This window comes from Boleophthalmus pectinirostris, unplaced genomic scaffold, assembly GCF_026225935.1.
Source record: "Boleophthalmus pectinirostris isolate CB_2022bp ecotype Guang Dong unplaced genomic scaffold, ASM2622593v1 HiC_scaffold_6, whole genome shotgun sequence".
NCBI lineage: Eukaryota > Metazoa > Chordata > Actinopteri > Gobiiformes > Gobiidae > Boleophthalmus > Boleophthalmus pectinirostris.
In genome coordinates this window covers 19,464,715-19,489,505 of record NW_026571447.1, presented here as the reverse complement: position 1 = coordinate 19,489,505, position 24,791 = coordinate 19,464,715, and the positions used below count along the sequence as shown (strand labels likewise).

Here is a 24,791-nt window from a genome sequence, read left to right as displayed (position 1 = left end):
AGTTGGGCACTTTGTGGGGCACTGCAGCACTGAGTAACTAGCTAAAGCAGATATTAAGTCTACATACTTGCTGGTTTAAAAAACTGAGCATCATTCGCTGAGTTGCAAAGGCTGTATAGCACTGCACTGTAGGTGCTGAGCTTTAGGTAGTGAGGTCAGGTCAGGAAGAGGTTAGGGTTAAACCAATTGGATTCATATTGGAACTGGCAACCCAAAACAGAACTAAGACACCAAATGAAAATAACAACTTGGAAAAATATGTCCAATGTGTTTGTAATTAAGAATAAATCACACTACATTGTTATATAAAAGCAATGCTTAATTTGAAGAACACATTTATGGAACTTTAAATAAAAATGCTAAAAATATACATTATGTTTAAAGAGACAAAGCACATAAAAACTGGGTTATACACATTCAGCTGTGATTGTTGGGTTATGTCGAAAAGGTGACACTGCATCTCAGGTGTTAAATTCATAAATATCTTATTATTCAACTTCTGAAAACTTATCTTCATAAATATGTTAAATGCAAGTCATCTTCCAACATCTATAAAATATCAAGTTAATAATGTATAAATTCTCTGTATTAGATATAAATCAACTGTTTTGTTAATCCTATCAAAATGAGCAGCTGTGTTTTGTTTTTTTTCTTGTGAATGTCCATGACACTTCCCAGTGTTGTTGATTTCCTAACCCGTTGCCTATTCTTTCCATTGACCTCAGACTTTGCAGCAGCCTGGCATGTTTGGAAAGAGGTGGTGGCACAGTTTTATTCAATCACATGCACAATTGGGCTCATCTTTCATAGCTCTTTTAATCCTCTAATGAAATAACATCACTCATCTTTGTGGCATTTAAAAAGCCTTCACTTCAAATGCCAACAAAAGCACCACTTAGCATTATGACTATATTGATGAAGTGGATCTTGTGATTAATAGTACATGTGTTCTTCTACTGCCACTTCAGTATCTCTTTCTTTTTTTTAATAAATATATTAAATATTTTGAAATAATGATATCTTGCAAACTTCAAGTGAGTCTTTTATTAGAGTGATCGGCCGAGTCATCAATGGTGACAGTGGTCTAATATTAACAAATTTCAAAGTTTCAAAATTAGCATAATCTGAAGTAACGTAATAATTGTCTATATAAATTGAAAACTCAATGTTCCTTTAAGGTATCTATCTTAAGCTGTAAAAAGTAAGTACATAGGGAACAAGGTTCATGGTCACAACAGAACAGGCAGGACAGAACAGATTTCATCCTTCTCTAATTTATGACTGTGTGATTGTATTTGGAACAAGAAACATTTTAAAGAGTCAGTGGCAAATTCATACTGGGAGATATTAGGCACAGCACATCTATACTGTTCATTATCTGAGCTCATTTTAACAATACCAATGTAAAAAATAAGACTCAAACAGTTCATGAAAACAAATTTTATTTTCGTCCCTTCATGGACTGTATTCAGCCATTATTTATATACAAAAACATTTCAAATGTTGAAATCTAATTATTTGAGAATTGTATGTCCACAGTCACAGTTTAAAAGGGATTACCAGAGCCATAACAAATTGACAGAAAAGGTTATCCACTCAATACATTAGGACTATAGAAAAAGAGGCACCGTCTGTGAATTACTGATGTCCAAATAATCACTGTTTTCACTATCCACATGTAAATGTGTCACCTCACATGACCATGTACAGCCTGACTCTCACTCAGTGGCTCTAGCTTTGCATAGTTAGTGTATCTAGCACATTCACATTAAGACTGATTTTAGATGAATTTGTTGTGAAGACATTTAACCATCACATCATCAACTCAAAATTAAATTTGTATCTTTGGTACAAATCATGCAAGAAATATCCAAATGTAATTTATGGAGCATTCTTCTGTTCAAGTGTCATCCACTCTTGCCATCCACCCGGGTAATGTTGAACACTGGAATTTGGGAAAACAAAAAGTACTCAATGACTGTATGCTTCCTGCATTGCAACTATGAACAATAATCATATTACTAACCCTGTGATAAAAAAAATGCACAAACAACTTATACACACTTTCTCACCTCTTGTATCCCATTGAGTTGGCAGTCTCCAGAGCTATCAGGCTGCGGACTCCAGCCAAACAGGTGAACACTATGCTGTCAGTTAGTTGGGGCATTTTACCTCCATACTTCTCCAGGAACTCCTCTGCCTCCAGCCGAAGAGCAGTGTTTATTTGACCCACTACAAAACATTGATAATATGTACAATGTAAACTGAATACATTTAATTCTAGGCAGAGCAACAAATACTTAACAGGACAATTATTTTAGTAAATAATTTGCCCCTTACCTTATAATTAGCAAATCAAACAACTCCCTTTTAAATCAGGGGTGTCCAAACTTTTTTCACCAAGGGTGATATATTTGAAGCAGAGGGCTAAAGAGCAGTGGTCAAAACAGTGGATCATTCAGATGGGTGCATGTGACAAAGTTTTGACAGAGCTACCATACCTTTAATAAAGCTTGGAACACTAATTTCAGGTCTGTATCACAATGTTTTGTGATGCTATTGAGGTTATAGTTACAGAATTACTTAACCATTTCAGCAGATGGCTTGAGAGCAAATAAAAATTGGTCTGAGGGTCGCATGAGGCCCCCGGTCCTCTGATAATTTGATTTATATCAAAGTATCCTGCAATTGGTTTCCACACATCAATGATCAGAATTTAATTCTGTGGCTAAATGTGAAAACACACTAAATAGGAACTAATCCTTGAGGAAACAAAGTCTACATCAGGACTAAACCAGGACCAAAGCAGATAAAATATGGAAGTGTATTAGATTAAAGGGATATTTCTATGCACAGCAGGAGAAAGTCAAGCCAGTTAAAAACAACTGGACAAGTACAAGTGAGCCAATATCATTGTTTAGGTCACATTTTAGTTACCAGCATAGGCCTGCAGGCTATGGGCATATTATGGCTTAGAGGGGTTTAGCGATAAATGTTATGGTTAGTGAGTGCATGCTTACGGGGCACGTTGATAGATCCTGGGATAGCTCCATATTCCCTGAGCTCCCATGGCTCCCTGACATCTATAATGACTGCTTTGTTTCGTCCATCCACGATTTGCTTTAGCTCCTCGTAGCTCACATCTGCGCTCAGTGGCGTTGCACTGAATCTATTAACAAACAACCTTGTACCTAAAGGACAAACAAGTGCGAGTATGAAAATAAGAGTACAACTGTTGGTGCGGGCTTCATATGATCAGACAAGTGTTTTGGAAGTTTTATAGCAACATGGTAGACTCACTCGGGAATCGACCCTGACTGTTGACAAAGCTGGGCAGTCGGATTTGACCTCTCGGAAAGCAATTATCAAGAAATACTGGACTCCTCCTCCAGAGACGGGAGCTGACGGACGCAACCCTCCAGCATATCCTGTGAGCCATGTGCAACTAGAAACAGGTACGCTTGGTTATTCGATCATAATATGGTGTATTAAGCGGTCCAGGCTGGTGATGGCATACCAGCAATACTAACCCTTAAGCGCATGCGCAAAAACTCAAAAGGTCATATGCGGTTGCGTAAGAAACTTCAGTGGGAAAGGGAAACGGTAACATGGAGTTAATTACCCAATAATGATGACACACTGTGGGATAATTGGAGGCAATAAACAACGGGAGGATGTCATTAAAGGCGAATTGCTGCTTACAATTTTAAATGATCATGGTTTGAATAAATGTGATACATAAAATGTGTATGTATATTATGAGCAGTGTTTATACTGTGAAATCAATACGAATATAAAATATACAGTTAACTTTGTGTTTCACCGAAAGACCATGTAAACGTACAAATATATCGTTTAATTTTAATTTTATTTTTTTCTAATTTTGCATAGGGGTTATCTAATGGCAGTTTTTTCGATGGACCGTGAATGGACCACACGCGTTGTTGCCGTAGTGCGTCACCAAGTGTTGTCATTCGATGCTAGCGTTAGCCAGATAAATGTAGAACATATCAATGCGTATTCCACAAATAACCAGTATTACTTTATTGATTAAAGTGTTTGAAATATGTCCTTGATATCTTCATGGAAAATACGTTGAAAGATTGTTATTTTTTCCAAGAGGCTAGTTTGCTCTTGCAAGCTAATGTAGCTAGTCACATTTTGTAGCCAGGAACAGCTGGCTTGTTCTGTTAGCTAAAAGGTAGTTAACACAGGCATAGGATCTAGAATTAAGGTGAGTATTGTATTATTTTGATTTAATATACTTATTGAGCAAAGTCACAGTGCTTGATGATCCTCCATTTGGATTTAAATGCGTATGTGGCTCTATCAAACCCTGTTCATGGTATGTCTTTTAACATTTACATTCAAGTCAACCAATGGTATGTATAGATAAAGAAGAATTACCTTTCTCAAAATTTGGCAGTGTTTAACAATTATAAGGAGCTCAACAGTGCATTTGAAATATTGTCAAAGTCATGTCAACTTCATCAGTAATGAATGCTCTTTGATTCACATTCTGAACTCCAGCTTTCCAAATGCGGCTAAAGGACCCCTTCTCTTTAAAAGCCGCAGAAATGACTAAGCGGACAAATAAACCAAGAAAGCCTCGAGATGAGGAGTCATCAGATGAAGTCAGTGGTAAGTCTCCATCATGAACTGTAAATGCAGCAAAATACAAGGCAGTAGTGTTTACAGTATTTTTCCCCCCTTGTCTAATAGCTTTGCACATGTCATAATTCTCTCATAATTCATCTTCAGGGCTGACGTGTCAGCATGTAAGTAAGGCCGTAGATCTGAACTCAGTGAAGAAGTCTGTGCTGTCCAGTGTGTGGTTAGTGTGCTCTGAGTGTCTTAAAGAAAGGACCCTTACTGAGGGCGAGTCGGTAGGATCACATGAAATCCTTGTCTGTCTCAAGTGTGGATTCCAGGTTAGGATTTTATTACATTTAAAAATAATAACTGAAAATCATTTATGGAAATAAAGATTAGATTTTTTTTTTTTTTGATTACAGGGTTGTAATAAGTCAGGAATCCAACATGCTGTGAAACACCACCAGGCGTTCCACCCTGAGTCACATTGCATAACTATAAGTCTAAGCACATGGAAGGCCTGGTGAGATGACACCAAAAAGAAAAAAAAATGTGTTCAATATTTCTTGTTATATTATTTCTTGTCAAATCCCATCTTTTGTAAATTTAATAGTGAATGGTTAATTTCAACATAATTAGTAATGCCCCAAACTTGTGCACATTTCAGATTTTTTTTGTCCTTTTTTTGCCCTTTTTTGCCAGGTGTTTTGAATGTAACGAGGAACTATCCACTCACTGCAACAAGAAAGCTTTGGCTCAGACCCTGGACTTTCTACAAAAGCAGTCTGTCAAGGCAACATCAGGTACAGTATTTGCCAAAATGTTGAAGGTCTGGTAACCTTCTTTTGTGTTATACTTTTAACCATTGAAAAATCTGTTGGGTAGGCATTTTGGCCTTGGGACAATAGAGAATTCTCTATTAATGTTATAAACAGTTGTACTTTTTCCCCTGCTTCTGTTGGTTCTAAATACAGACTCTCCATGTAATTTAATTTCTGTTTACAATGAAGAATTGTGTGTCGCAGGTTAGAAATATTTCAGACACAAAAACATAACCCTGTATTAGTGAACAGCATCATATGCAGCTGTGTGCAGGCTCCCCCTGCTGGTAATAGTTAACAGAAGATATTTGCAGATGGCAATCCATAGAATTAAACATGGAGTCTCTGATAATATACAGTGTCAGTAAATTTTTTATGCCTTAATAGACTATAGACTTGCATTTGTAGATAAAATGTATATATATTACCAATCGTCTTATTTTACAACACAACCTTTTTGTTTTGAGTCATCTGCTATTCAGCCAGATGGTAAAAAAGCCTACATTTCGTGAAAGTTGTCATAGTTCATTTATCCAGGCTCAGCGTGACTGGTTCCCCAACAGTCACTCAGTTGTGCATGCGGAATTGTTGTAGAGTTTTAGAAATTCCCCACCCATTCCCTAACCCTGTCTCTTGCATGAATGCACACATTAGAGGAATTAGGCGCCTGAGCACTGTTTCCCAGCTGGGTTCCCTAAAGAACAAGAGCAGCTGTGCAGGGTTCAGCCTCTGCCCTGTCACTCTTTGTCTCTGCGATCTGTGTCGTGTTTCTTGTTACTGTGCCGCATGTCTCACCACCTCTGGGCCTGTGTGCTGCACTAGTGGGAGCCAGGGTCCTCCACAAGTCAGAGCAGTGGGATCTTCGCAGCTGGAGCGCACTCTCAACTCTCTATAGACATACACAAATAAACATTTGTTTCAAATTCCTTTGAGGGCCCACCTTGACATCATGTAATCCCTGGGTACACGACCCAACAAACATCATAAGAATACATATTGTGAACAGCCTTACATCCATATGAGGAGCCTCATTGTTTGTTTTTACTAATAATATAAACATATACAAGAAAGTATTCTTGCTGCCATCTTTGCCTCGTGGTTACCACACTTTATTCTGAAAACTACATTTTTAAGAGAGGAACTCTGAATATTGTCATCTTGAACTTTTGCCAAGTACATTACATACCTGCGAAATAGTGCTTTGAGCAAAGTGGCAGACATGATTTATAGTATGTCTATTGTATTATTATAGTCACTCATGAATCACATTTTCAGGGATAGATAACATGTTAAACATTCAACATTAATTCTTTTCGTTAAGCCCTATAGTCAGTCATTTTAAGTATGCGCCTGTTGGATAGCCAGTGACCTGCTTGGACAGCGTTCCTCCCTTGCTTCTTTAAAATTACCTGTCACCTTTCCTGCCATCACACCGGTGGCTAAAGGGTTATGGAAGGCAATGGCTATTGTTGCAGCAAAAATAGGCAGTTGTTGTTGGCCGAGGGGCTTGTGAAATTGCATTTCACTGTGAAGGCCAGATTTTCAGAGAAGACTGCTGTTGCACTGTTGTTTCCTATAGACCCCAAGTACAAAAGAATCCAAGCAAGGATTTTTTTTCCCAGAATCTATAATAATTTTGTACAACAACAGCTCAAGGAAGAAAGAAAGTCGATTAACCATGCTCTCTCACCATCAAGGCCTTCAGCTCAAGTACCACAGTCCCAGTAAAAGCACCTTGACGTCAGGGAGCTAGACTCAACTTGTATCTCAGCTGGAGATGCTTTGTTGTACAAATTAAAATGTTAGGTTCAGAAAAACCTTAGAGCAAAATTGTACAAGTCATTTATTGTTTAGTTTTATTTAATGATACTAAAACACATTTTATAAACAAATCATATAAATGGGTGCTTTAATTATATTTGGAAATTGCTTTTTTAATTAATATAAGCATCACAAAACCACACATTGCTGATATTGAATTAGTAGACTATTTGTAACTTAAGCTTCCCTATTATCTTACTCAATTGTATTTTGTGGAAACTTAACTAATTGACATGAGTCTGCCATGAGGGGTGAGCAGAAAGTGTTAAGTGAAATTCTTACACCTTCCCCACATTTGCTGTCAGTTTTATTTTCCCGAGTGAGTGGTCATTAAGAGGCTTGTCCCCTGGTGGTGCTTTCACAGGGGTAATCAAGGGTGATCCTGTCTTTATTCCACCATCGCACATGAAAGTAGGCCAGATAGTGGGTAGCAAAGCCAGCGTCTGTTTGTGTGTATATGTGTAAGTAACATGGCAGTGGTACTCTTGGCCTCAGATGGCAAGGAAACTGGCTTTTATGCCCTGCAGTCACAACAAATTTGCAAATTAATAAGACATTTGGTGTTGCTTGGCCTTCCCCTTCACTGCCTGCTCTGCATGAGAGGAGCTGGCCTTGGTACCACACATTGCAGTGTTGTAAGTGAGCACTAAGGAGGCATGAAGTCCAATCAACACTATAAAATGTGACTGGATATGGTTTTCAAAAAATACTTTTTAAAGTTTTAAATACATATTACATTTACATTTAAAATGATTATGAATGTTTTGTGTTCTTTTTTAAAAAGTAGTTTGTGGTCCAAATAGCCAGGGTGTGCAGATGTAGAGTGGTTGGTGTACGTGCCTCTGCTCTGCTCTTTGCCCTGGGGAGCGGCTCCACAGTGTCAGTGCAGCCAACACTCGGTGGCTGAACAGAGAGGGCCAGGTGGTAGTGCCGACTGCAGCACAGTCAAGCGTAGACACAGAGCATGCTGACATTTGCCTTCACTGACTGCTGCAGGGAGAGGAAAAATCTGTTTTTCCATATGCTAGTGCTTGCTAGAAACCTTTCCTCCACCCACTGTCCCCCTCCGACTGCCCTCTTCTGCGCCCCTTTTTTCTAGCCTCTGCCAGATGGCTCCTGAACATTGTTTACCTTGGGTAAGGATCCCAGATGCAGAGTGTCCATAGGCATTCGCACAACTCTCAGTTAGTTTCTGGTTTCTTTGCTACAGCAAAGTTATATTGCATGTCTGATGGTATCTGCTGTTTGACCATGTGTTCAAGACTTGAACCTCAAAACCACCAAAACTCGCTCTCTTGTTTGTCATTTTTCAATATCAATTAAAAACTAAAACCCAAAAACACTTTTAAAATTATTTTTATGTTTTTACATGCATTTGTAAGCTCTCCCGAAGATTTAATAAGTGAACACACCAGAGGATGCTATCAGTTTAGAAGCCCCATTTCCATGTAGATTACTTAATAGTTTGCTGTTAGTTCTACTTGTGAGTGGCCAGCGCTGGGCTTACCACTGCTGGAATGAATAGCTTTTCAGTGTAATGTGCGTGTGGGGTTTCTGTGAATTGAAAATGTTTGAAGGCAAGGCCAATCCTGTGTGGAAGAGAGATACAGCAGAGTATAGGTGCAGGTTGATGTGATGATTATGAATGTGTGCAGTTCAATTGAAATTTCTTAGATTGGAAATGGAACAGGTTCAAAACAGTGACCCCAGTGTCTGCCTGCTCTCTTAACGGCCAAGGAGGTGAAGTGCTCATGAACCAAACACTTTTTGTGTAGTAGTGTTTTCTTCTCTGTCTGAAGGCCTGTGCAGGAATGCTGCCAGCCTGTGAAAATATTTACCATTTTAGACTTTTGAAAAACGGCAAGCAGCTCTTATTCTTCTGCTGATAGGTTGCATATAAACAGATAAAACAAATGGACAGAAAAATATGCTTTGTGGGATTTAGCACCTTTTCTATACAAAGGGATTACCGTATGTGTCAAATAATATACATTATTTATCTTGTACATGTACATTTGAGCCAGTAAGTTTACAATTGCAACCTCTGATCCTTGAGACTTCATCTACTGTACCATTAACATTTGGTCATGAACAAGTTTGGTTTTATTGACAATCATAAGGAACAGCTGGCTTCTCTGTGCCCCCCTGCCCCCACTTCTCTGTATCTTCTCCAGCTGTTATCTGCTCTGGCCCATCCCTTCTTCCAGCTGTCAGCCTTGTATTCTGCTCCCAGACATGACTTTTATTTTGATTGACAAGGAGCCAATAGTAATTTGCTTATAATGTTAGAAATATTATTATTATTATTATTATTATTAATGATAATAATAATAATAAGAAGAAGAAGAACAGATACAAAAAGCAGTGTAAAACGCTTTCTTTACAAGAGTTGCATACATTTGTTATTTTGTATTTAATGTCTGTCTATGTTTCAGCAGTGTCACCTAAGACCATCAAACTAAGAGAAGAATCATCAGATTTTTCTGATTCATCAAGAAGCAAAAGTCCTGCAATTAACAGCACCTTAGTTCCTGTGAAAGGCATTACAAACTTGGGCAATACCTGCTTCTTCAATGCTGTCATGCAGGTTGGCAACATTCATTTACTACAGTTACAATTAAGAGTGCATGATCAATGTTCAGCTTTTAAGGCTAGTCAGAAGTATCACTCACATAAACACCCTCTCATCTACATTCCCTCTGGATTGCTCCTTGAAAAGGAGTTGATGCGTTTCAAGGGGCAATCCAGAATAAAATAACCAATAACCAATAAAGATGCATTTTAGTGTTACTGATTATAATACACAGCCTGTAAAACACTAAGCAGTCTCCTCTAGCCTAGACCTAATTTTCCTAAATCTGCTGATTTAGTCCTTGTCAATGTGTTTTTTTTTATTATTTTTTTTTTTATTTTAAACCTATGTTTTGTGACACCTAGGTTTGTCTTGGCCTTTGACCTAATCCAGGTTTTAGCAGTTTAACACAACAATGTTGTTGAGACATTTTACAACTATAAATGTGTTGATCAGTTACTGTATATTTATGTATGCTATGGCTATAATCTATGAGAGACATCTATCATTATTTTTATATATATATATATATATATATATATATATATATATATATATATATATATATATATATATATATATATATATATATATATATATATATATATATATATATATATATATATATATATATATATATATATATATATATATATATATATATATATATATATATATATATATATATATATATATATATATATATATATATATATATATATATATATATATATATATATATACCACAACTGTGGAGTAGATTTCCAGGGATGGTATGTCACTGTAAACATCACAAGTACAAACCAGGAAAACTGGAACTTTCATAGCAGTAGTGTCTTGAATACAACCATGAGCCCTTTTCTAACATTTTATATCCAAAATACAAGTATATCCTAAGGTGTTTTTAGATTATATAATTGATCATTTCAATTATACTACAGATTTTTTCTTGTGGTGTATAGTGGTGGAGACTATAAACAAGCCAGTCCTTGAGGTCACTGAGGTATATTCAGTACAGCAAAAGGTTTGAGCTTGTTTACCTGTCCACACACGAGTGGTGCACAGTTGGTGTAGAGCATGTTCACCATACAACACAACTGTAGAGCCTCCCCAGTCCCCCCATTGTCATGTCATGGTGACTGTAAACTGACATGTTTCTCCAACAATGAAGCTGTTTTTTTCCGCCATTTTGTTAATCACCCCCAGGGCCTTCCTCAGTGATTGAAATTCGAGTGAGTGCGCTTTACATGCTTTTCCATCCCTCTCCCTATCTGTTTGTATTGTCTCCTTGAAAATTGCAATTTTTCTGGTGAAAACACATAATTTTAAAAGGATGAGCCATGTCTGTGCTCACAATGCCAGCTCCATTGTGTGTTTTCCATAGCAACTGTCTTCATTGCCAGTATGTGACAAAACAAATACCCCATGAAAGGAAGGAAAAGAGGCTTCTCTCACATGAAGGGACAAAAACTGCTTTAGGCAGCAGGATCGTTCCTTCTCTCAAAGCTCACAGGGCGGGGATGGATCTGAAAGTCTCTCTAAAAAAATAATAAACTCACCACAAGTTATAAAAATCATATTAAATGAAAATGACAATTCACAATGAGATTTTAATTAACCAAAAAAGCATAGTCTGGTATGCATAACTACACCTTCACAGTTATTTTACTGTAAAGTAATCTCATATAATGCATAACTAACATGGAACTCCTTTGACGCTTAAATAGAACCTGGCCCAGACTCACATGCTGATAGATCTAATACAAGAAGTGAAGGAAAAGGGATATAAACTGAGAATCTGCCCCCCCACTGAGGCTAATCTGGTAAGATACCTTTTTTATTTATGTCAGACTTAGCATAATTTCTATGTACTCGTATATTTGTTTTGCCATGCCATAGATATGTATCTATATGTATCTAACTATGTTCTTTTGTTCAAAGAGTCCACTCACTGTTACACTGTCTGGACCTGAACCGCTGACAGCGGCCATGTTCCTCTTCCTTCAGACGATGAAAGAGTCGGGGAAAGGCCCAGTCAATCCCAAGATTCTCTTTAATCAGCTGTGCCAAAAGTAGGTGTCACTGCAATTAGGCCTGTTTTTGAAGGATTTTAGAATGATGCCCATTTAACTGTTTAAGCGACGGAATAGGGGTTGTTTTCCACAACTTTCTTTGACTTTTTCTAAGTATTGTATGGTCCTGAAATCTCTTCCAGTTTTATTATCCTGTGCAAGGCATGCTACAGACATGGACAAAATTGTTGGTACCCCTCTGGCAATGAAAGAAAAATCAACAGTCATCACTGAAATAACTTGAAACTTTACTAAAAATTGTCCAATGAAAATCAAGCATTGCTTTTCACCTGTTGTTAAACAGAATCATTAGAAAAAGCAAAATAATGAAACTGGCTTGGACAAAAATGATGGTACCCTTAACTTAGTATTTTGTTACACAACCTTTTGATGCAAACTCTGCTAACAAACGTTTTCTGTAATTGTCAATGAGACTTCTGCACTGGTAAGTGGGTGTTTTGAGCAAACTGCTCTAGTTGTCTCAGGTTTGCAGGGTGCCATCTCCAGACAGCATTTCAGCTCATTTCACTGATGTTCAATAGGATTGAGATCTGGTCTCAAAGAAGACCACTTAAGAACAGTCCAGTATTCTATTCTTAGTCATTCTTGGGTGTTTTTCGTTGTATGTTTTTGGTCATTATCCCGTTGGAAGACCCATGACCTATGACTGAGACCAAGCTTTCTGACACATTTCGTTCCAAAATACCTTGATAATTTTGAGATGTTGTTGCACAGATTCAAGACACCCTGTGCCAGATTCAGCAAAACAGCCCTAGAACATAACCAAGCCTCCTACATGCTTCACAGCAGGGACAGTGTTCTTTTCTTGGTCTGCTTCATTTTTGCATCTGTGAACATAGAGCTGATGTGCCTTGCCAAAGAGCTCCAGTTTTGCCTCATCTGTCAGAAGGATATTGTCCCTGAAGCTTTGTGGCTTGTCAATGTGCATTATGGCAAATTCCATTCTATTTTGTTATGATTTGCTGTGGTGTCCTCACATGAAGTCCACTTTGGAATAAACAGTGATGGATGGTGTGATCTGACATTGATGAACCTTGCCCTTCGAGTTCACATTTAATTTCTTTGGAGGTTGTTGTGGGTTCTTTGGTTACTACTCGTATGATCCATTTCTTGAATTTGTCATCAATTTTCCTCTTGTGGCAATGTCCAGGGAGGTTGGCTACAGTCCTGTGGACCTTAAACTACTTAATAACAGGTGCAACTTCAATCACAGGAACATCAAACTTCTTGGAGATGGTCTTATTGCCTTTATCTTTATCCTGCTTGTCTATCATTTACTTTCTAGTCTCCTGACACAGTTCTCTTCTTCTCTTTCTCTCACTGGTTATTTTTCAGGATTTTTTTTTTATTATTGCTTGCTATATTTGCTTAGTTTCAAGTTATTTTAGTGAAAATTGTTGATTTTTCTTTCATTACCAGAGGGGTACCAGCAATTTTGTCCATGTCTGTATGTGTCAAATTGTTTTAAGGTTAGGACAATAGAAAATCTCATTACCCAGGCAAGAGGTGACCAGCTTTTGTACGTGTACTTTTTGCCCCACTATGTGAAATATGATTTGCATATAGATTATAAAATTTTCAGATGCTTTTTTCCCCTTTATTGCCCATATTTTGTCAGTAATTGCAGATTTACCTAAATATAACCTGTTATTTCTAAACACCATGCATTATTTTCACAAAAGAGACACAGATTTTCCACTTACTATGCCTTTGTAGCCACTTTAACCAGCCATACCCAGGTTACACCTGGTCCCTTCTCAGTCCCTTTTACTTCTCTCAATGCACAGCCTACACACATGCTCCAAAGGCACTGTAGCTTATCAAATGTCTGATGGCAGCTAGCTATTTGCAGCTCTTCTGAAACTTGCTCCAATGTTGTGCCACCTGTGTCATGTTTAGTTCAGGGTGAGGTATTGACTTGCTGTAGAAATAGAGCACTGTTTTGTTCTTCTCTTTGAAGAGACAGAACATGTTTGGTTGGTTGGCTTCCAGTTGGTGCATGGCACACTACTGGTTGGGTCCATGTTAGCTGCTTGTGTATGTGAATTCTGATACTGTCTTGTATTATTAACTCATGCAGGTGGGTAGCTAGGGCATTTAACTGCAGATGACTAGGCACACCTCTGGTGTGGCTTTGACCGGGTTTCTGGTACTGGCTTTCATCAAACATGCTTCATTTTGTGTCTCTGTGAGTGTGCATTATAGCAGCACTGTCTCACCTGGTACCACCCTGAACCACACTACACATTGCTCAAATATGCATTCATTGCATGCACCTTTCTGCACTCACATGTGCCTAATTAAAAGTATGCCTCGCTCAGTTATTTCACTGAATACATGTGACAATAATGATATAACTGGAAGAATCAGAGCCAGTTGCACACTCCACTTGAACCACAGGTGAAGGCCACAAAGTCCATTTTTGTGAACAACAGCTTGGGACAAAAAGGATTGTGCACACATAGTAGTATAGTAGTACAATTACATATTAGTACAATTATTAAATGAAATACAAAATATACATAAGAATATGGTGAGTGTTTTTGATTTGAAGGTCTTAATGACTTTCCACAACAGTATGCTTAATTGCACTGCACATGGATCTGTAGGTTAGTCCTATAAAAAAAAAAACAACAACTCTACATTCAGTGTGGAATAAAGCTTTTTTGTGAATAGGGTCAAGAACTGCTTCTGTTTACGGGACATTTTCTCAATCGTGCTGACCTGTATGATGAGTGCTCTGTGGTGAATGCAGCCTGTTGCCCTTACTTGTCACCAAGCATTTGTTGACACAAGAGAGGCAGAAATGTCCTTGACCTTTTCTCAGTTTTTGTGTTAATAGGTAGTTGAATACAGCTTTATTGTGTGGATCAGGGACACTGCCTATTTGCAATACTGTAAACTTAATGAGTCCACCTTTTGACAGTTGTGTGTGTCTGCTTATATGTGTCGGCATGCATTTATACCAACCAGCTGAGTACCACATGGTCCACTGTGCCAGCAGAAGAGATGTGATCTTGGAGGGAGCTTTGCCAGTAAAGTCAGACCAGTGCCAGGGACAGTCCCAGCTTTTCAACCAGTCATCAACTGTATATGTTATTCTTTTTAACAAACAAGATTCTTTTATACATCTTAATTAATGATTTTAGATTATATATATATATATATATATATATATATATATATATATATATATATATATATTATATATATATATATATATATATATATATATATATATATATATATATATATATATATTATATATATATATATATATATATATATATATATATATATATATTATATATATATATATATATATATATATATATATATATATATATATATATATATATATATTTTTTTTTATTACCATGTATTAAAACCAGTAACATTTTATTGGCAATCCTCAAATTTTCAACATGACATGAATGAGCAACAAGCTTGTGCATGAATTATCATTAGTCATATTTTATAGCACGTGTTGTTACATGAATATATTTATAAGTTAGTGTACAGTATATATGTGTGTGTATGTCAGTGGGGGTGGTGGTGATGGGGGGGGGGGCTTGTGTGGCTGTGCGTCTGGTACTAACTCATCCGGTTATTAATTGTGTTAGCAGCGCAGATGTTTGCATTGGCCAGATTGGGAGCAGTGCTACAGGGCCCTTCTGCTTCCTCCACAGGGATGAGCTTCCCTGGTTCCACTGATTTCTACGAGCTCCATTTTGTTTGTTATCCTGAGTCCTGCATGTCTCTCCACTCCAGTCTGTCTCACTCACTGTCCTCTACATTTCAGTTAGTGTTTGTGTCTCCATGGGACTTAGTCAGACAACACAAGGAGACAAAGCCACACATACCGTCACATCATGTTCGTTTTTGGGACTGGACAAAATGGTGTGTCTGCCATCCCTGCCCCCATCACTCACTGTGAAGATACAAACTGACACAGGAGACTAACGTGTCCATATGTAGGATTCATGCACAACTTTGACCATTTATCTTCTGATGTCTGTTGATTCTAAACTATTTATTGCCTCCTACATGGATACTGACCATATTGAAGGCCATCTTTCTTTGAGGTTTTTCAGGTTTACTGAGACACCACAAGTTATAAGATAGGGTTTAAGAAAACATTGTAAGCATTATTCCTGTAAAATTAACCTGTCCAGGGGCCGTGTGGTGTATTATCCAACAGGTTGCTGTGGCTACAGCCTTAGCTGCCCATCTGCCCCTAGCATCTGCCCACACATCTGTGTGGTCTTGTACAGTTAGAGGACATGCTTGTCATCCCAGAGCTCAAGTGTTGTCTCTCAGCTCACAAATGTTCTTGTGCCTTTTCATTAATAAATCTTTGTGATCATGTTAATATTATAGACATACACCTCTACATGCAAAATCAAGCTGGCAGTGTCAGAGGTGCGTAGCATAACTAAGTATTACACATTAGTGGTGTGTCATATTAAATTTTTGATAGATTTTGATACAGATAATAAAAAAATACAGGTCTGCAAGTGTTGCATTTTGTAAGTTTGGGTAGAAGTTCAAATGCTAATAGAAGTTAGAAAAAATTAACTTTTTCAGGGACCTATAGTTTCTATAAATTATTTATCTTTTTCCCCCTTTCAGAGCACCACGCTTTAAGGGTTACCAACAGCAAGACAGCCAGGAGCTTCTGCACTATTTATTGGATTCCATAAGAGTAGAAGAAACAAAGGTGAGTTCAAATCCATGTGCATTACAACACAAGCACACATGAATGGCTAGACGCATTGTATAAGTTACACTTAAAATGAAGATGAGAAAAAAATTTCTATTAATTCCACAGCAATATAATTCAAATATTCTTGGGTCTTTTGTCATAACCTTTTGGTGCCATATTTTTGGGATGCATGGCCACGCTGCTCCTTATAGAGGACGTTTTGGAAAACTCAGTGCTTTCCAGGCTCTTCTGGCCCCCATGGCCCCACCAGTGACTGTGTGAACCTTAGAGGAGAAGTTAGCGGGTGTGTTAGTGGTCAGCCTTAGGCCTAGGAGGGGCTGCAGCCGGGCCCTCTCTGCTCCCATTCAAACTTGTGAACGCTCGCAGTTGTGCCACTTAAGGGACTTGCAAGTGGCACGACCGGCATCATTGTGTGATCTTGGGAAACCCACAGCTGCTGAATGAGCTCCGGGGCTGTCCCATTGTAGATGAGGGTCACCCATAGCCCCCTCCCAAACATACACACACTCATCAACCCGTGTCCCAATCTAATCAAGACTGTGAACAGGGAGGGGGATTCAGCTATTCATTGTATCCAAAGGTAATTGCTACCAACAGAGAGCAGTGGGTTATTGCTGATTTCAAAAATGTCAATTTAAAAAAATATGAAACTAAATGCTTTAAAAGTCTTACAACTATCTAACCCATACAATCTTAACTTTTTAGTTATTTATAAATGTCATTATTTGGTCAATTTAATTTAGCCGAAAAGGCAAATTTATTTAATTTGATTATTTATTTATTTTTCTGACCCTAATATACAATATTTAAATAATTTTAGTTTGAGTTATGTTCATTGAGTAACATATAATATGATATATTATTTATAAAAGATAATGAATAAGGGTTTATTTAATTAAGTGTTCATTTGTAGGATACTTAAAATATTACCTTTTTTTGTATAACTTCTCTTTTGTTGTATTTTGAAGTCACTATATATGCATTATGAATGGCATGTCTTTTTACACTTTAATTAAGGCTACATGTATTGATATGCATTTTTCACTGAGTCTGACTAACCATGGAGACCTTAAATGTTTGTGTTGATTAGCAATTAGTATCAGAGATTTCAATATGCTAATTTGCCCTCAGTCAGTTATCACCAATTAGCTGAAACAGTAGGTTTTACTCTCAGGGCATGGACTGTCCTTCTTCACCTCATCTTCTTGGCGCAGTTTCTACCCCTGCGCCCACATACCAGCCATGCCCCTCTCCCCCCTCTTTCAGTGTCTTTCATCGTCTATGGAACAGAGCAGTGCGAGATCGAGCAGGAGATTCTATTTGGGATGGGGGATGTATGGGGGGTTACTGGTAATTAATTAGTCGAGGAGTCCCGTCCTGGTTTGAGTTCGGTGAGTGGGATGCAGGCTAGTCTGTCTCGGATTACTGGGGTTTTTGACCTAAATAGCCAGTCCAGTGCGTGGGTCCCAGGACAATGGGGGTTGACTGGTCTCGGCCACAGACACAGACCGTGGCCAATTATCTATTGATTGGTGCTTTACTGTGGCGGTGTCTCTTCACAGCTCTCTGGCTGACCATGTCACCTCCAATAAGATCAGCCTGTGAAAGATTTATGCACCCAACACAAACATACACTGTTAATTGTGATACACATTTTAATGTCTCTAGACAAGCACAATAATTATTTACACTAATGATGCTTATTATAGATAAAGCTGTCAGCGTGAGCTTCAGCCTAGATTTGGATATCATATTAATGGATATAAACAACTGCTAGACATATTTGTATTCATTTGTACAATTTGTGTGAGTGAGTTTTGTAGTTTTGCTAATTCTTGTCTTTCATTGTTTGATGTTTACAGAGGGTAAAAGCAGCCATTTTGAAGGCTTTCAACAATCCAACTGAAAAGACAGCTGATGAAGAAACAAAACGCCAAGTCAAAGGTGAGTATACAAGCTGCACCAACAGCATGGATAGAGGCAATAGCTCCCCCCAGTGGCTCTAAATCTTATGGTAGAAAGAGCTTCCATGCAGAAGAAACATAACATAATGTACTGTGTTTTGAACATGATAAAACAAGTTTAACCTACCTCCCATCTTTTCTTTAGCATATGGAAAAGAAGGTGTGAGAATGAACTTTGTTGATCGCATTTTTGTTGGAGAACTTACAAACACAATCATGTGTGAAGAATGTGAACATGTAAGTCTATCTGAATCACTTTTATATGACTTTGATTTTTCTGTTTTGAGCAAACAAATTTTACAGTGGTTTCTTGTGCTACAGATATCAACCGTTAAAGAGGCCTTTATTGACATTTCATTGCCAATCATAGAGGAGCGGGTGAGTTGGAATGTTTTTGGATATGATTGGTTTCATCTACATATATGCATTATATTTTATTACCTTTTAGTTTTATTGTATTCTGTTTCTTACATAGACCTCAAAACCATCTAACCCTGCGCGAGTGGCTAAAGTGGTGAGAGAGCAAGACAGCCACATAGTCCACAATGAGCAGCTTTTCTCTGCTGCTCATAACAAGAACAGGAGACTGAGTGGGCAGGTGTGCATGCTCAGAAACATACATAGATTTATGTAATGTACTAAAACATAAGTTAGAGCTGTTTTTGTCTGTACAGAAACTACAAGGCAAGAGATGTTCAACCCCTTTAGAAGATAAAGGCGCAGGTTGTGGAGTAGAGCGGTCAGAAGAGGAGGGAGTGGCTGGAGGATCCTCTCGTGGTTTTTCAGTTTGTAAAATGGCGTCTGCTGGTAGTCTTTCTGATGGGAGTGACAGGGACTCTGGGGCTCAGGACAGCAGCAATGATGCGGACAGTGAGGCATCAGAGAGTGAATGGGCCCCACGCCCCCCATCCTCATGCCATGGACACACCTCTTCCTCCAGCACAACCCTCACGCCATCTCCTACTGGAAACTCTTCAACCGCATTCAATAACAAACCTGGAGGTGCAGTCGACCAACTTGTATCTGCGGTGTCAAAGATCAACATAGGTTTACCTTCTGGAGATTGCTCTAGCTCCACACACTGTTCCCCGGATGAGCCACCTGATGCACGAGACAATATTCACTACCCTCACCAGCAGGGGGCATTCCAGGCACTGTCCCAGAGTTACACTCCTAGCTCCAAAGAGTGCTCGGTCCAGTCCTGCCTCCACCAGTTCACCTCTGTGGAGCTGCTCATGGGTAACAACAAACTACTGTGTGAGAGCTGCACTGAGCGCCGACAGAAGCAGCTGCGCAAGACTGGCCCTTCAGGTAACACCTAAACTGATCATATGTGCATGTAGGTCTGGCTGGATTGGACTGTGACTAGTTGTATAGCTTACAGTATTTCATAGAGCCAGTATAACTGTTGTGTAATGTTTTGTTTTGTTTTTTCCATAATATAACATTTGTTTGTTTGTTTTATTTTAATAGACAAAAAAATAGAGAAGATTTACACCAGTGCAAGAAAGCAGATGCTAATATCCTCCCTGCCTCCTGTCATTACTTTGCACCTGAAACGCTTCCATCAGGTTGGCTAGTGCTTGATGCCTCACTACTATTAACATGTTTTGGACAGTTCATATTTAAATTTGCTTTTGTACTTCAAGGCAGGAATGAACCTAAGAAAAGTAAACCGCCATGTGGACTTCCCACTCATTTTGGATTTGGCTCCATTTTGCTCAGCCTCCAGTAAAGTAAGCCTTTTAACAAATAATTAATGATTGGTTAATTACACTACTCACAAAAAGTTAGGGATATTGAGAGAGAGCCGGTGAATGTCATATATACGGTGTTTGTTTCACTTCAGAAACTTTTGGGATAGGGAGGCAATTGTATTGGGGTGATAGACAAACCTCATTTTGTGTTTTCCATGTAATGTTCTCACTGTGTACAGTGTGCCTTACATATTGGAGCCAAAACCATTTTTAATGTGGCATCAATGTCAACATTCTTTGGGTATAAAAAGCTGGTATTGTCAAGTCATTCCAAGTTCACAATTCAAATGGCCATGAACACATGACGTCACTTAACAGACGAGTAGTGCCACCTAGCCATACCACGCCTTCAGGGTCAGTGGCAGGCAGTCAGATGTTGCTCATGAACTTGGTTTGTCTCAAAGTGTCATCAGCAGACTTGCATCAAGACACAGAACTACTGGCAAGGTTCGTGACGGACCCAGGAGTGGAGCCTCATGAGTGACAGACCGCAACAATGACAAGTAACTAAAGATCTATGCACTCAGACATCGTTAAGCAACTGCCACACAGTTGCAGGCTCGTTTTCGAGATGTGAGGGGTACTAGAGTTTCCAGACAAACCGTTTGAAACTGACTCCACCGCTTTGGTTTGAATGCCAGACGACCATTGAAGGTGACTCCACTGACACCAAGACACCACCGTGAATGTCTGCAGTGGGCACAAGACCATGAGACCTGGACAATGCAGCAGTGGTCCACCGTCCTGTTCACTGATGAGTATCGGGTCACTTAGCACCGAAATGATGGTCGTCAACATTGCAGGAGAAGGCGAGGTGAGCGATACGCCGAGGTCAGCATGGTCCTCAGGGTTCGCTTTGGTGGAGGAGGTGCAACAGTCTGGGCAGGCATCACCAGTCTGCGCAAAACAGATTTGGTTACTGTAGATGGCTCAGTCACTGCACGTTCTTACCTCAGAGACATCATACAACCCATCATCATCCCCCAATTCCGCCAACACACCCCCAACTTTCTGTATATGGATAATAATGCTCCACCACATCGTGCCAGAATTGTCACAGCTCGACTTCAGGAAGTCGGAGTGCCTCATAAGGTATGGCCAGCACTGTACCCTGACCTGAACCCCATAGAGCACGTCTGGGACCAGCTGAAGCACAGACTGGATGATCGTAGCCCACCCCCACGTGACCTGGTGGAACTGCATGTAGCACTGGTGGAAGAGTGGAACACATTGCCTCAGAACAACATCATGAGGCTAGTGAGGAGCATGAGACGTCGTTGTCAAGCTGACATTGCGGCAAAAGGTGGAAACACCCACTACTGACATAGTTCATTTTTGTTACTTGGGGCTATCCTTGTTATTGTCTAAATTTTGGGGGTAATAAATAGTAAACTAATGAAAATGGAGTTTCTTCTCATTCATTCTTAGTAATATCAGAGGGAACTTTTACTTATTTCATAAAAATTCAGACCAAATAGGAAAAGCACTCATGTAAATAACAATATCCCTAACTTATTGTGAGTAGTGTAGGTGTGCGTTTAGTTTATAGACAATTTCATTGGTTCTTCTGCTCTTTATTCCCTCTAGAACCTGGCAGCAGGTGAGCGAGTGCTCTACAGCTTGTATGGGATTGTTGAGCATAGTGGTTCAATGCGTGGAGGCCATTACACTGCATATGTAAAAGTCCGCGCTCCACAGAAGAAAACTGAGCATCATAGAAACCTGTCAGGTCAGAGTCTATGTGTCTTCACCTGTATGAACCTTTGTATTCATGTCATGTTCTTTGTGCAGCTTCCATCATAAGGTCTGTCATTTGTGCACCAAAGACCCACTGCTCAATAGTGGATTTGTTTTCTATAACAGATATACCCTTGTGCCCTACACATTGACCCATGCTTCTTCTTGTGTCCTTGTGACCACATACACTATAATGCTGAAAAGATTCCATTACACTGGCCTTACATCTAAGACAAAGGGCTCCATCTTGCCATTTTGATGTATACAATAGTGTTCACAATGGTCAGATAGCCCAAGACCTCTGTCTGTACCATGCACTGATATGCATCATTCACAAAATTCAGCTGAGTCTAGATTATTTCTATAGAGTGTTTATTGACAATCTTATCAGGTGTGTTTCTTTCTTTTCTTTCTAACTCCCTTACAAAGTGTGTTCTCCTTTGTATGTCTAACTCCCCTTCACCTATAACACTGTGTTCCTGTGTTTTCTCAGGTGCCAGGGAGTCGAGCAGCAGCAGCAGCAGCAGCAGCAGCCAGGGCCAGTGGGTTTACGTCAGTGACACCACAGTACAGACCGTCCCAGAGTCTCGTGTGCTCAACTCTCAGGCCTACCTGCTTTTCTATGAGGAACTTCTATAACTTGCTTAAGAATATTTTTCCTTGTTTGCAATGGTTATGTAATACAAAGTAACATGGTACATGCTGTACTTATCCTCTTTATCAAGAGGGGGGGGAAGGGAACTGACCACTGAGACCTTTATTGTCAGCTGACAAAAATGATCACTTATAGAGTATTATATTGTGTGTATGAACAATTAATTGTATATATTACTGATTTGCAATTGTGTTTTTCTTAGTTCAAACTTGCAATTTCATTTATTTGAATTTTAAAAAAGAAACCCTTTAAAATAAACAGGGATACAATTTAGACTTAAAGTTGTTCTTCCTATAGGTGTAAAATGCATGAAATTTACTAACATAAAACAAGAACTGCATGCACTACTGCACTCAGTGCTGACTAATGATGTCTTTGTGTGTATGAAGAATGAGTGAGAGACACAAGATTGTAGATTAAGATGCTGTGTGTATCAATCTCTGCCATTTTACGTTGTGCTTTATCAAATTATCAACAAATCAAAATGTATTTCTGGTTTTCATTTAAAATGTTATTTCTATATTGGACAAGGCGTGTCAGAAAGATTGTTACACATAGCATCATCAGAGTACTAGCACAATTATTTAACAGACCAATTATATTTTTTCATCTTAATGTAATCATGTAATGCTAATATCATTAACACATTGCCAAAGATTAATACCTGACTAAACTTCTCTGTCTGTTCACAGTCATTTTTATGTTGTCATTTCAACAACATATTAACTTTTATCACCATATCTGCCTTCATTGTATTTAATGTTGCTATAATGTGTTGACACAGTATTCATTTGACAATGTACAACAAAAGGTTAATTAGATTTTTCCTGTGCTGTCAATGTCATTACTGTTACATGCATGAGATCATATGAATGTATTGCCTCTTTTGAGTATTTTTATATTTCCTTTTGGTGTCAATTTGCCAAATGTAAAAGAAAATATACTAATATAATTGATTTGTTTTGTCTGAAATTTATCATAGGAGCTTCAGGTTTTGAAACTTGTGCACAGTGAAAAAACACACATTTTGCAGAACAGAATGCAAAAGTACAGTAGTTAAAGTATGGTAGTTGAAGTACAGTATGCAAAAGCATATTTTATCTCCCAGAACAAATGTAAAACCACTGTGGTGCTTCAGGTATGCAGGGCTTTATGTTTTTGTTTTGTTTTGTTTTGTTTTTTCATGAAAGGATTATACATATTTGGAATGTCTAAAATACTGAATGAAAGCAAATAAATCTTAATTATTGGAATAAATATATAGCACTTTCTCTTTTTTTTTATTTTAGCAACATCTGTCAGACATCTAATTCAGCAAGACTGTTCAATGGCCTTATCTGTCATTGTATATGTTTTGCCATGTTCAAATCATTCCTATTGGTGATGCAGGCTGATGGATGCATAGCCCCAGTACTGTGTTGCATGTCACTGGCTGGTAAAAAGGAGGGTGTGAAGAAGGAAAAGGGCAATGTCCTAAAAATTGCACGACCTGTCCCCCTGCTCTCACTCACAATCACATCCAGTTGTGTTGCTGACATTTTATTTTTAAACAAATTGCCAAGCTACCACTAATAAAAGACCAGAGCAGTTCTGAATTGGATTTTGTTACTCAGTTGGTCAATGGATATGTCTACAATAAAAACTACAGATCACTGTGTTCACTTGTTTTGTCTTCAGACTCACTTAACGAGATCCTGTATTGCACAAAACTGACTCCTGTGAGCTTTAAATCGTGTTAGAATGTTTTTACTTTCTCAAAAACATTGTGTTTGGTTTCATTCACACATGTTTAAGTAATCTGGGTTTGTTAGTCTGTCTGCATCTCCAAGCTCAAAATGTTCCACCTTGTGATGTCATGTAGTAGTACCCAGAGGAAAGAAAATCCAAAGAGGAGACTAAAATTTTATGTCTTTCTTGTTTTAAAGTTGACTCTGAATCTGTCCTTGTTGTGGAAGCACACGGTCATTTTCCTAGAGAGGGCATGTTCCAAGGTGCTCATCTCCACAAAGCTCCATTTACTTGTTTATTTGTGAATGTTGTAAAAAGACAAGA

The 24,791-nt window shown here is 38.5% G+C and overlaps 2 protein-coding genes across 3 annotated transcripts; one reads left to right on the top strand and one right to left on the bottom strand.

Annotated features, from left to right (window-relative positions):
• Positions 1 to 1,425: 1,425 nt before the first annotated feature.
• On the bottom strand, positions 1,426 to 3,535 carry tstd3 (thiosulfate sulfurtransferase like domain containing 3). The gene is made up of 4 exons (XM_020937511.2): positions 3,301 to 3,535; positions 3,021 to 3,191; positions 2,073 to 2,232; positions 1,426 to 1,945 (listed from the first exon to the last, which is right to left on the bottom strand). The coding sequence occupies exons 1-4, from the start codon at positions 3,437 to 3,439 to the stop codon at positions 1,882 to 1,884; spliced, it is 534 nt and encodes a 177-aa protein (XP_020793170.1). The 5' UTR covers positions 3,440 to 3,535; the 3' UTR covers positions 1,426 to 1,881.
• A 63-nt stretch (positions 3,536 to 3,598) lies between these two features.
• On the top strand, positions 3,599 to 24,000 carry usp45 (ubiquitin specific peptidase 45). Of its 2 annotated transcripts, none has more exons than XM_055163704.1 (18): positions 3,599 to 4,234; positions 4,531 to 4,641; positions 4,762 to 4,931; positions 5,016 to 5,116; positions 5,296 to 5,396; positions 9,671 to 9,822; positions 11,535 to 11,630; positions 11,749 to 11,879; positions 16,533 to 16,620; positions 18,489 to 18,570; positions 18,736 to 18,827; positions 18,912 to 18,968; positions 19,066 to 19,188; positions 19,265 to 19,901; positions 20,064 to 20,161; positions 20,240 to 20,326; positions 21,935 to 22,076; positions 22,578 to 24,000. In XM_055163704.1, exons 2-18 carry the CDS (start codon positions 4,539 to 4,541, stop codon positions 22,721 to 22,723), a joined length of 2,406 nt encoding a protein of 801 aa, XP_055019679.1. In that variant the 5' UTR covers positions 3,599 to 4,234; positions 4,531 to 4,538; the 3' UTR covers positions 22,724 to 24,000. The 2 variants fall into 2 exon arrangements, with proteins under 2 accessions (XP_055019679.1, XP_055019680.1); XM_055163705.1 differs by having other exon boundaries at positions 3,601 to 4,234; positions 9,674 to 9,822.
• The last annotated feature ends 791 nt before the right edge of the window (positions 24,001 to 24,791 follow it).